General features: G+C 53.1%; 1 protein-coding gene across 7 annotated transcripts in view; it reads right to left on the reverse strand.

Annotated features, from left to right (window-relative positions):
• Positions 1 to 13,466, reverse strand: part of ARHGEF10 (Rho guanine nucleotide exchange factor 10) — a 121,484-nt gene that overhangs the window by 49,490 nt on the left and 58,528 nt on the right. For 4 of the 7 annotated variants that reach the window (XM_081046174.1, XM_081046175.1, XM_081046172.1 and 1 more), the window contains 4 exons: positions 10,915 to 11,078; positions 8,535 to 8,651; positions 2,499 to 2,613; positions 2,146 to 2,252 (listed from right to left, as the gene is read on the reverse strand). In XM_081046174.1, coding sequence (XP_080902300.1) covers positions 2,146 to 2,252; positions 2,499 to 2,613; positions 8,535 to 8,651; positions 10,915 to 11,078 — 503 coding nt within the window. The remainder of the gene's footprint in view (positions 1 to 2,145; positions 2,253 to 2,498; positions 2,614 to 8,534; positions 8,652 to 10,914; positions 11,079 to 13,466) is intronic. The other 3 variants (XM_081046176.1, XM_081046177.1, XM_081046178.1) reach the window with 1 other exon arrangement.

Below are 13,466 nucleotides of genomic sequence, written 5' to 3' on the forward strand. Positions count from 1 at the left end.
TGACCTTTCAGGAGGAAGCCCCTGGAGAACACACGATGGCCCGTGGGGAATGTGTGTGTCCTGAGGAGTCCATGGGGAATGCATGTGTGCCCTGGGGAAGCCCATGGGGGATGCCGTCACGTCCTGAGGGTAAGAGCAGGCTGGAAGCAAACACAGAAATGCTGAGCACAAACTGCATTTTGCAATTGCAGTGCCGGCCCCGTCTTCTGGGCTGACTGCAGCGCACAGGACGCAGGCAAAGCCCTTTCCTTGCTCACATCACTCAGCCATCACTGTGGTGTCATGGGGACATGCAGGCAGACACCATCGCATTTCCCAGGAACAGGGGACTTACAGAAGTCACGTCACCAGCAGAGCCGCGCCTCCTGGCTCAGCAAGGGCCGTCTTTGCCTCCATACTGCTCCTATCGCAGACCACTCACTGTCATCACCCCGCCTCAGACTGGCAGGTATGTGTGTCGGTTCCGATCCCCCAGGCTCCTAACAGATGCTAACAACCCCCACTCACTGCCTCCGGTCTCAGCCTGGATGGGAACGCCACACAGCGGCCCTCCTACTGCGTCCCAGGCTCTACCATATCGCCCTGGGCTGCTAGGCTGTCACACTGCAGCACCGAGTCACCCAGGAACAGTCCAAGTCCTGCTCATTCTGCGTCCCCTGGACAAGCACAGAGAGCCCATAAGTGGCCAGAGCCCCAGACAGCTAAGGCTGGAGGCCTGGCAGGAATGTCCAGATTGTTCTCGATCCCGTGAGGCGAAGTGAGGTGTGAGCCGAACCTCGGAAGCAGGTCCTTTGTTCCCACGAAAACTTGCACAACCTTCCGCCAGCACCGCACCACATTGCCAGGGGGCACAGAGCGCTTTGGGGTCAGAGACTGAGATTTGAAATCAGACTCGAGCACGCCTACTGTACACTCCATCCCCATCAGTGACCAACCTGGGCCTTAGTGTCCTCCTCTGTGAGACGTGTGACACAGAGGGACAGGGAGGACCAGGGAGATGAAGTGTGTGGGGCACAGGTGGCCCAGACCATGGGCCCAGGGGGGCGCTGAGCCCCACAAGCTGTCATCACATGTCCTCGCTCTGGAGCTCAGGCAGGTCAAACCACGTCCTCCAGCCCCACTTTTCACTCCTGAATGCCACTCCCACCTCCTCGTGTCCTCCTCCCACATCTGAAACGCAGGCCTCCTTGCTGGCCTGAACTTTCACAGCCTGACGCAGCCTTTTCCACTCAGCTTTTCACCTTTTTAAAACTGAACTTACCACTAAGCATTTCTGTTATTTTTCTTTATCTATGCTCTATGTGATGTGTATCTATCTGTTCATCTATCTATATCATCTATTTGTCATCTATGAATCTACCTACCTACCTAGGTAGATATAAGATCTGTTTACATCACCATGACCCACCTACTAATCTGGCTCTATCATCAACCTGCCATCTCTATCTATCTATCTATCTATCTATCTATCTATCTATCTATCTATCATCTATCTATCTAATCTATCTAATCTATCTAATCTATCTAACTATCTATCTATCTATCTATCTATCTATCTATCTATCTATCATGCTGCCCACATGGAAAAGAACTCAAACCAAATCCTATCCAAAGCTATCCCCCAATAAAGCCCTCAAACTCTGTGGTACCACTTATTCAACGTTTCTTTTACTTAAAATAACAAATGGAAACCCTCTGCTACCTACTTCTAGAGATTAAGAAATTCATGTATACTCAGATAATCTCAGTAGTTGTTGGGAAGCTATCACATCCGTCTCAGTCTTAGGCACTAAGACTACACACGCACTTTACACACACCCACTTGTCTCTTTGTAAAGCCGTCCTACATGAACTAGTGCAAGGAACTGTCACAAAGAACGTCAGTGCCACACATTACTCACAGCCAACTGAGAATGATACTCAAAATACTTAAGGACCAGAATGTCTGAGCCCAGGCCACAGCCCTGGCCAGCACTGGAGGGGCCCACTGTTAACCCTTTAACTGCTGGACCAGGAGAAGCCAGTGGACAAGCCCTGTGGATAGACGAGGTGGCGGAAGCCAGGGGCACAGGTCCTTGGCAGCCAGCTTGCCAATGTTCAAAGACGTCCCAAGCAGCCCCGAGCGCCTCCTGCCCAGCCCCCTACCTGCTGCTGAGACAAACCCTCTGGCATTGGGGTCAGGACGGCCTCGGGGTGCCTGCAGTCAACATCGATGAATAAGTCCTGCTCTTCTTCAAGGCCTGGCCTGTGATCTTAAAACAAAGTCAGAACACACTGGTTTGACACTCAAATAATACACTCAGAACATTTGTGCAGTAAATGCCTGTGAGAACAATACCTACGGAGTTCACTTAACTGTCCGCTGCTTACAGCGCGTGCCCCGAGACAGTCCCCATGCCCCCCAGCCCGTGTGCCCCCCAGGGAGACCAGGCTGGAGGAACCGTAGGAAGCGCAGGGGGCACCCGTGAGGGGGTAGGAGGGCTTCCTGGGCCACAGACCTTGTGAAATGAAGGACTTGGTGCGAATGAAGGAGCGGCCCCTCTTCACAGCGGCCTTTGTCTTCTCAAGCCCATCCTTGGTACCTTCCTTCGCAGCCTTCATGAGCTTCTGCACCTAAAAAAGGGAGACGTGAGAGGTGGGGCAATTCCACACAAACCTACTTGTTGCTTTTAATTTATTTTAAAAGAATACTGTCAAGTAGCTGGGTCTTGAAATGTCACCTGAAATTGGCTTTTGGATCTGGGGGAGCTTTTTTGGCTGTTGTGAGCGCATAGTTGTTTAGGGTTTGTATTTTTAAAAATGGAAAAACAAACTTTGAAAACAGAGCCCTTCTTTGACTTGGTTACAAAATTTCCCACTACATTTAAAATTCAGTCCTCATTTTTATTATAATCACTTATAAACACAAAAAGATTTGTAGACTTGGCAGGTGGAGAAACGAAAGCCCACAGGTGGTAAACGGCAAAGCATAGGAAACAGCAGAACCTGGCCAAACACCTGCACTGCACCCCCTGCCACTGGGCGCCCCACCGGTGGTGCCTTCCTGCGCCTGCCCAGGTGGAGCCAAGTCCCAGCCTCAGGTGGGACCTGCCCACCTCATGGAGCAGCCTGTGCCCATCCAAATGGCGGGATGGAGTTATGTGACAGGACAGACGGAGGGACAGCCGCCTTCGCTCCTTTGCCGGGGGTTAGGTCAGAAAGTCCAGGCCCAAGCAGGGCCATTTGTTGGCTGTGGGTCCCTCGAGCCAGTGTCTTAGTATGACACCTAGACGAGCCATTAGTGCTCAACAGCTTCCAAGGGCAGGTGTAGGCATTTAACTTACATTTCTGATTCTTTAAAAATCTAATGTCTCAGGCACTGGCCATTGGGCACCAAGTGATTCTTCTTTTAGAGAAAAGCCATATGACCTCTTATGCGACAAAGCAGTGTCCTTTCCCAGTAATTCCTCGTCCTCCTGGAAAGTCTCTTCTAGCAAAGGAGCTCCCAGGACCTTGCCTGCTCGCCTGTCTGCTGTCTATTCCCTGCCTTGGGTCTGCCTTCTCCTGCCCGTGCACCCCAGGATCAGACCTTCAGGGGTACCACCCAGCTGAGTTTGTGCAAAAAGGCGCCAGCCCAGCCGTCTGGACTGAGTGGGGAGCCTTCGGGGGAGCCTGGGCGGGGGAACCTGAGGGGAGAACCTGAGGGGGGAGCCTGAGGGGGAATCTGAGGGGGGAACCTGAGGGGGAAGCATGAGGGGAGAATCTGAGGGGGGAACCTGAGGGGGAAGCATGAGGGGGGAGCCTGAGGGGGAAGCATGAGGGGGAAGCATGAGGGGAGAACCTGAGGGAGGAGCCTGAGGGGGGAAATCTGAGGGGGGAGCCTGAGGGGGGAGCCTGAGGGGGGAACCTGAGGGGGGAGCCTGAGGGGGGAGCCTGAGGGGAGAACCTGAGGGGGGAGCCTGAGGGGGAATCTGAGGGGGGAGCCTGAGGGGGAAATCTGAGGGGGGAGCCTGAGGGGGAATCTGAGGGGGGAACCTGAGGGGGAAATCTGAGGGGGGAGCCTGAGGGGGAAATCTGAGGGGGGAGCCTGAGGGGGAATCTGAGGGGGGAACCTGAGGGGGGAATCTGAGGGGGGAACCTGAGGGGGGAGCCTGAGGGGAGAACCTGAGGGGGGAGCCTGAGGGGGAATCTGAGGGGGGAGCCTGAGGGGGGAATCTGAGGGGGGAGCCTGAGGGGGAATCTGAGGGGGGAACCTGAGGGGGGAATCTGAGGGGGGAACCTGAGGGGGAAGCATGAGGGGAGAACCTGAGGGGGGAGCCTGAGGGGGGAATCTGAGGGGGGAACCTGAGGGGGGGACCTGACGGGGGGAATCTGAGGGGGAAGCATGAGGGGAGAACCTGAGGGGGGAGCCTGAGGGGGGAATCTGAGGGGGGAACCTGAGGGGGGAGCCTGAGGGGAGAACCTGAGGGGGGAGCCTGAGGGGGAATCTGAGGGGGGAGCCTGAGGGGGGAATCTGAGGGGGGAGCCTGAGGGGGAATCTGAGGGGGGAACCTGAGGGGGGAATCTGAGGGGGGAACCTGAGGGGGAAGCATGAGGGGAGAATCTGAGGGGGGAACCTGAGGGGGAAGCATGAGGGGAGAACCTGAGGGGGGAGCCTGAGGGGGGAATCTGAGGGGGGAACCTGAGGGGGGAACCTGAGGGGGGGAATCTGAGGGGGAAGCATGAGGGGAGAACCTGAGGGGGGAGCCTGAGGGGGGAATCTGAGGGGGGAACCTGAGGGGGGGGAGCCTGAGGGGGGAGCCTGAGGGGGAAGCCTGAGGGGGGAATCTGAGGGGGGAGCCTGAGGGGGAATCTGAGGGGGGAACCTGAGTGGGGAATCTGAGGGGGGAACCTGAGGGGGGAATCTGAGGGGGGAACCTGAGGGGGGAGCCTGAGGGGGGAATCTGAGGGGGGAACCTGAGGGGGGAATCTGAGGGGGGAATCTGAGGGGGGAGCCTGAGGGGAGAACCTGAGGGAGGAGCCTGAGGGGGGAATCTGAGGGGGGAGCCTGAGGGGGAATCTGAGGGGGGAACCTGAGTGGGGAATCTGAGGGGGGAACCTGAGGGGGGAACCTGAGGGGGGAGCCTGAGGGGGGAATCTGAGGGGGGAACCTGAGAGGGGAATCTGAGGGGGGAATCTGAGGGGGGAGCCTGAGGGGGAATCTGAGGGGGGAACCTGAGGGGGGAATCTGAGGGGGGAATCTGAGGGGGGAATCTGAGGGGGGAGCCTGAGGGGGAATCTGAGGGGGGAATCTGAGGGGGGAATCTGAGGGGGGAGCCTGAGGGGGAATCTGAGGGGGGAACCTGAGGGGGGAATCTGAGGGGGGAACCTGAGGGGGGAGCCTGAGGGGAGAACCTGAGGGGGGAGCCTGAGGGGGAATCTGAGGGGGGAACCTGAGGGGGGAACCTGAGGGGGGAACCTGAGGGGGAAGCATGAGGGGAGAACCTGAGGGGGGAGCCTGAGGGGGGAATCTGAGGGGGGAACCTGAAGGGGGAGCCTGAGGGGGGAATCTGAGGGGGGAACCTGAGGGGGGGACCTGACGGGGGGAATCTGAGGGGGAAGCATGAGGGGAGAACCTGAGGGGGGAGCCTGAGGGGGGAATCTGAGGGGGGAACCTGAAGGGGGAGCCTGAGGGGGGAGCCTGAGGGGGAAGCATGAGGGGAGAACCTGAGGGAGGAGCCTGAGGGGGGAATCTGAGGGGGGAGCCTGAGGGGGAATCTGAGGGGGGAATCTGAGGGGGGAATCTGAGGGGGGAACCTGAGGGGGGAGCCTGAGGGGAGAACCTGAGGGGGGAGCCTGAGGGGGAATCTGAGGGGGGAACCTGAGGGGGGGACCTGACGGGGGGAATCTGAGGGGGAAGCATGAGGGGAGAACCTGAGGGGGGAGCCTGAGGGGGGAATCTGATGGGGGAACCTGAAGGGGGAGCCTGAGGGGGGAATCTGAGGGGGGAGCCTGAGGGGGAAGCATGAGGGGAGAACCTGAGGGGGGAATCTGAGGGGGGAACCTGAGGGGGAACCTGACGGGGGGGGGGAATCTGAGGGGGAAGCATGAGGGGAGAACCTGAGGGGGGAGCCTGAGGGGGGAATCTGAGGGGGAAACCTGAGGGGGGGACCTGAGGGGGGAATCTGTGGGTGGAGCCTGAGGGGGAAGCATGAGGGGAGAACCTGAGAGGGGGAGTCTGAAGGGGGGAACCTGAGGGGGGAACCTGACGAGGGGAATCTGACGGGGGAGCCTGAGGGGGGGACCTGAGGTGGTAGCCTGAGATGGGAGCCCGATGGGGGTGGGGGGGGACTTGAGGTGGGAGCCTGAGGGGGGAATCTGAGGGGGGAGCCTGAGGGGGGAATCTGAGGGGGGAACCTGAGGGGGGGACCTGACGGGGGGAATCTGAGGGGGAAGCATGAGGGGAGAACCTGAGGGGGGAGCCTGAGGGGGGAATCTGAGGGGGGAACCTGAGGGGGGGACCTGACGGGGGGAATCTGAGGGGGAAGCATGAGGGGAGAACCTGAGGGGGGAGCCTGAGGGGGGAGCCCGATGGGGGTGGGGGGGGACTTGAGGTGGGAGCCTGAGGGGGGAATCTGAGGGGCGAGCCTAAGGGGGAAGCATGAGGGGAGAACCTGAGGGGGGGAGTCTGAAGTGGGAGCCTGAGCGGGGAACCTGAGGGGGGAACCTGAGGGGGGAGTCTGAAGGGGGAACCAGAGGTGGGAGCCTGACGGGGGAGTGGGGGGGGGACTTGAGAGGGGAGTCTGAGAGGGGAGCCTGAAGGGGAGAATCTGAGGGGGGAACTTGAGGGGGGAGCCGGCTGGAATTTCACACTCAGCCCCAGGCTATATTGCGTTCTGTGGATGTCAGGCTGGCACATCTGCTCCCCATCGCTCCCCTGGGGAGTGAACCCTCCAGGCTGATGTCAGACACCTGTACCTCCAGCCCTGGCCATCTCTGCAGGTTCTTTACCCCTCATGCTTTAGGCTGCCTTCCCAAGGAAGCACACCAAGACCACCACTCAGCCCACTGAAACCAAACCACGCGCCGCTCCCCAGCCAGACGCCATCTCCAATCCTGCTCTACCTCGTCAACACCTCAAACCAAATGCCCCCTGAGGACCTGCTCCTGAAATCAGGGCTTGCCCCTCCTTCTCCTGGGCCACCGCTGCGCCTTCCTGACCCCACACGCCTGTGCCTCTGGTCTGATTCCTCCCCGCTCTCTCTTCCCCCAGAACTGGACGGCTCCACTTCTCTTTTCATCCTGACCCCGTCCAGGCTCTCTTCATTGAGAATCAGAGCTGTGGACACACAAGCAAGGAGCCTCAGGCTGCAAGCCCCCTCCCACATAAAGGGACCAAGACACAGTGTCCAGGGAGATGGAAGGACTACCGAGATGACACAGCCAGCCAGGACGGAGAAGCCAGGTCTCCAACTCATCCCATGGCTCTACCGATACCTGATGAGGGCACTCGCCTGGCCTGGCCCTCAGTTACTTACCCGTGGCATCTCTCACTGCTTCTCACATGCCCACGCTTCCTTGGGCCCCTCTGCTCACTACCTCTGGCACATTTCCAACTGCCACTGAGCTGGTTTCCTTCACTCGCATCCCGATGACCAAGCTCGGGGCTCCTGGAAAGTCTGCCGGACCCTGGATTCCACCTGCATGGCCAGCACTACCCGGCACTGCCTCCCGCAAGGAGCAGCCTGAATGCCAGGAAGTGATCCCAGGGTCTGTCTGTGCCTGCTTGAAAAGCCCGCAGCACAAAAATACTAGGGAGTAAAGCCGCTGACCACTGCAGAGGACTTTTCTAAGCAAACCTCTGTTTTCAGGTAAGGGCCATTCAACACATGTAAACAGGTCACAAAACATCAGAAGGGCAAAGACCAAATTGAAATAAGAGTTACTTGACAGTGCCCTTTTAAAACACAGCTCAAGGAACTGATCGTCACCAGGATCAAATCCAGCAGTTCTCAAACGTTTAGTCTCAGGAGCCTTTTACTAAATTCGTCACCATGATGGAGAGCCCCACTGAGCTTCGGTTTATCTGGGTTTTATTCACCTGTATATACTGTATGATGAGTTAAAACTGAGAAAATTGTGAAATTTTTAATGAGCATTCATTTAAAAGTAATAAACCTATTATTACATGTTATCTTAGATAACACATTTATGGAAAACTACATTTTTGAAAACAAAAAACAGGTGGTATTGTTTTACATTTTTGGCAATCTCTCCCTCATCTGGCTCAGAGACAGCTGGATTCAGCCTTCTGGCTGTGAGATCACAAAACTCAGCACCTCTGGAAAATTCCTCCATTCACATGTCAGTGCATGAGAGAGAGAGGCAAAGTCTCAGAATTAATGGGAACCCGCGAGTGGAATTGGGGTGATACCTGGAACCCCTGGACCACACTTTGAGAACCACTGTCCCAATACAAATGGCCGACACTGTTGCCTTAGTGCTGCTTTTTAAAGTATGGTCTGTTTTGGAATAAGCAGTTTCAATGTAGCTGGTCAAAAAGTGAACCACACTACCTTCAGTTCATGTTTTTGCTTTAGCTGCTGAATCTCTACCGCTCCCACTGTGTTTGCCATCAAATCTTTCATCTTTTTCTCATAGTGCTCCTTTAAACGGGTTAGGTCATGGGAAAGCTACAGCATAAAGAGATACAAGTTTTTCACAAAAACGCTCTTTTTGGTATTTCAGACAATCTTACATTGAATTGACTTCGGCAGCCTCTGTGAGTGGCACTCACATGCCACGTTCCTCCTGCCACAGGCTCCCAGGAAACACACACCACGCGAGCCCCTATTTCTAGCCCACCGACTCTTAGAAATAAAATTATGAGTAAGTAAAACATCATCAAAAGACAGATGCAATTTCAGATGAGTCAGGCTGGAGACTTTTCTATGCAACCAAGAGCAAATAAATACACACACACACAAATCTATGCAAGATCATTCTTCTTTTGATGAAATCAAAATAATCAGGTATATACAATGTGTATAAAATTACTCCTTTATGTCAGCACCAAAGCAGAAGAAGTTTGAATTCGATGCTATACTGAAGGGTGACATAATGTAGGGACAGCCAGCACAGATCTTTAAGTCTCCAAAGTGATATAATTTCTCTCCAACTGGTGAGGATGTAGTGAAATCTCATAAATCACGGTTGTGTGACCACAAATGTCTCAAATATGCAAACCAGGGCCCCTCTGCTCCTCTAGTGAATATTTCCCATGTCAACCAGGGCAAGGACATAGGAAGTGATTTTTGATAAAAATTTGAGACTGTTTCTAAAATGTCCCTCCAAGAACTTACAATGGTGTTTTGGTAGTTTTTACAATCTGACTTCTTCAACTGGAAAATTTGGTACTTCTTACTGCCCTTCCATCTTGAACACCCGGTTTTCCCATCTGCATCCTAGGATGTTGCCATGGCAACGTGAGTGCAGGAGAAAGAGTGCGGGAGTGAGAAGAAACCATGCTCTTGAGCCAGTTTTATGGGGCCTCACAGCTGTCTGTCTTCCTAGCACTGAGGCTGCTGAACCACTGCCATTCTCACTCGGCACTGGGGGTGGTCTGTCCGGGAATAGGGTCCATTCAGATGGCAAGCAGGGCAGGGGTTTTGTTCAATAATCATGCTACCGGGTTCATCGGGGGTCCAACCATGACCTAGCCCGTTTGTGCTGTAACCACCCAGGCCTACTGAAGATGAAACTGAAGAGTGTTTTTACCACTCTTCCACGGTACCCACTGAACACTCCCCATCCTGCTGTGATCAGATCCCAAAGCGTTCCTTTCAAATCTCAATTTAAACCTAGAATGTTGAGCTTGGTTGTATTGAGTTAGGTCTACCTGCAGCTTCCAGGACCGGCTCAGGCTCAGCTGTAACAATTATGGTGATGGAAGAGACCTGAGCTCCTGGGAAAGGCTTGTGCTGACACCAAGCAGTCGGGCCAGCTACCACAAAGGGGTATTGTCTTGAGTTTCATGGACAAGTTTACAGACATGAGAACCTATAATAACCTGTATGCCACAAACACCTGGGGGCCACACCTAAGTGCACCTATCAGTCTGGTTCCTGGGCGCGGGCAGGGTGGACCTGTTTACCACTTTGTCACAATGGCGAGGCACTAGGTACAGGCCTGCATGTCACCCGCACACGGAAAGTACATGAGGACACTGACATACCTGCAGACATCAGTACAAATCAACCCCTTTACAAACAGTCAAAAACCCAACAACAAAAGTGCACACAGGACAGTCACCGCTGAAAACTGGAAGGAAGCTCACTCAGATAATGGACTCAAGAAAACTCCACCCAGTTCAGGAGCTCATGCTTCAATCTCTAGTTCCTCCTGGGCCTCTCCGCTCAGGAGAGTCACGCGTGCACACACGTATGCGCACACGCACACTTGCACACACTCCTTTTAAGGAAGAACAGCCCGGGGCAGCTAGCAGCTTCTGACCTTGACATCATTTGGAACATACCCGATTTTTATACCTTCCTGTTGGAAACACTGAAGTTCAAACCACCCTTACAGGACAGCGGGGTTTTGCCATGTCCTAGGAGACCCGACTGGATCGAGTCAGCGAGCAAAGCAAGCAATAACTTTGTGCACAAATGGAGTTCCGTGTACACAGCACAAGGAATCCAGAGAATGGTTATCCACTTTCTTAAAACATTCAAGACAGTGAGCTTGCTTATGGGCTTTGGTGATTTCACTTATAACCTATCCCCCATCCTGTATGGCTATCTACACTTACTGTGTGAGATGAGGACGCCTTCTCATCCGCCACTATTGTGCTTTCAGCGAACTATGTACAGCACCTTAAAGAATAACTATTTAACTCTCATGCTTTGCAGTCCCATTCACATGACATCTTCCCTAAACCAGCAACCGGACACTTACTTGCTTTTTGTGGTTGCTACGCAGGAAGGACCTGGGGACCCCGTCCTTGCACTCGGAGTCGCTCTGCTCTTCGTAACTTTCAAATTCACTCGAACTCCATCCATACTCCAAAGAGCTGTTTCCACCTTCATCTCCGTTCTCAACATCATCGTAAACCATTTCATCTGATAAATAAATGCCAGAATGAAATTAAAAGCATACACTAACTAGCTGCCGTTTCGTGCATGTCTGTCACTGCACCTCACTGAGAATGGGGTAGAGCATTTCAGAAAACCCAGGAGGAGTGGTGCAGAGCCTTGGCTCTGCTCCTCGAAGGGCACTGGGTGGGCCCTCCAGGGTGAGCAGTGAGGGATGGGGTTTGACAAAGCTCTGAGCCCCAGCCTGTCTGTCCCCTGAGGACACTGGCCCTCCACAGAGCCCACAATTACACCAAATGATTCGCCACCATAGACAGCTTTTCACAAAGGAAAATGTTTCTTTAGATAAATGTATGGAATATAAACATATTATTTACATGGGTGGATGGGTAGATGGATGGATGAATGGATGGATGGTGGATGGACGGATGGAGGACAGATGAATGCATGGATAGGCAGGTGGATAGATGGATGGATGGACAGATGGACAGATAGACAAGTGGATGGGTGGTAGATGGATGCCTGGATAGACAAACAGATGGATGGGTGGGTAGATAGATAGATAGATAGATAGATAGATAGATAGATAGATAGATAGATAGACGAGTGGGTGGGTGGGTGGGTGGGTGGATGGATAGATGGACGGGTGGACAGACGGACAGACGGATGGATGATGGATGGACAGATGGATGCATGGATGGGCGGATGCGTGGGTAAATGTATGGACGGACAGATGGATGGATGGACAAGTGGATGGGTGGGTAGATGGATGCATGGATAGACGGATGACAGATGGATAATGGGTGAATGGTGGATGGATAGATGGATGGGTAGATGAGAGAGATAGGTAAGATTCAAGTATGAGCACAGTACAGCTCACTGCAGACAACTGTAAAATTTGCTGTTGTGCTGAACATGACCTAATACAGCTTGTAAACAATCTACTGCTGTATTTAGAGGGCTTCATCATGTCACTCATGCCAGAACTCGCAAAGAGCACACCACACATGCTGACAAAGGTGCTGTCGTCACAGGACAGCCGCGGCTGACCAGAGCAGTCTGGCAGGTGGCAGCTGTACACACTCCCCCGTGCTGTGGCCCCAGTTTCCTGTGCGGGGAGCAGCCTACCTGGTGGGGTAAGTTCCCAAAGACACACTTCAAACTTGTTTTTACAGAAATTACCCTTTAATTGCCACTTTGTTCACTGCATGGATTTAAGTAACTACCCAGGAGTGTATTTATTTGTAAGCACCTGGGAGTTTTATTTATAAAGAGGCCCAAATGCAAGCGTGTGCATTCCCAGTGTGGGCCCCAGAGAGCAGGGACAACTCCACCAGCCGAGCTGGGGACATAACAGCACACAGCCCTCGTGGAACTGACACACTGAGACCTGCTTTAGCGCTCCACCATTCAGTAAGCCTGCGGTAGGCATGGAGAACTGTCCTTCATCAGGGAAGGGTCCTTCTAAATCTTTCCATCAAATGGCCACTGGATGCTACTGAGCATATACTGAGATGAGGTTACTGGTTACATCCGGCTATCTGCTCCCTGGGGACGACATTAAAGAGCCTGCAGCTGAGGAAGGGTCCTTGAACTCCCCAGAGGAATCTGAAAGCTCAGAAAGTCCTTTCCTTGTTGGCTGGGATTCTGCGGGACTTGATTTCCTGAAATTTTGGGGGGGATATTCAGCATCAGGCCTTCCAGGTGAAGGGGACTATAAGTTTATGCTGACACCTGACATGGGTTATGGGGTGTGTTGTCTCAGTCACCAGGACTGCCGCTGCCCTGAAGGCTGGTCCCTGATGCAGCCACACTGGTCCTGGCAGGCTGTGTGGCAGATGAGTTGAGCAACTGATTAGGCAGTTTTAGTCATCACAGACTTAGTAATGCTTACTTTCGGATATACTCAATTTTAAAGGGATTTTTCCATTTTCTAAGTGTTTTAATTTGATATTTGTATAAAGTTTACAGATTCCTCTCATGATTTTTATAAATTTCTACTGCAGTTATGCCCTCCAGATTGATCTTTCCTTCCCCCTCTGTCCCTGTCTTCCCCTCTCTTCCTAACGGACCAAAGGCTTGTCTATTTTGCATTCTTTTCAGAGAACCGCTCTTGGATTTTGCTGGTTCTTTCTCGTTTCTTTATCTCTTGCTTGCCATTTTTGTTCTTATCATGTGTATTTCCTTCCTCCACTTTCTCTGACTTTGCTCTTCTTTTATGTACCAAGTTGGATGCTGAGATCATTGTTCTTCAATCTTTTTTTAACAGATGCCATTATCTCTATTTAATTCCTTATTATTTTAAACCTATCCCACAAGTTTTCATGTAATATTTTCATTATTCAAGTCAAAACATCCTCTAATTTCCATTCTGACTTCATACTTGGCTATGAATTGCGTAATAGTGTGATTTTT

The sequence above is a fragment of the Rhinolophus hipposideros genome (genome assembly GCF_964194185.1).
Source record: "Rhinolophus hipposideros genome assembly, chromosome: 4".
Classification (NCBI taxonomy): Eukaryota; Metazoa; Chordata; class Mammalia; order Chiroptera; family Rhinolophidae; genus Rhinolophus; species Rhinolophus hipposideros.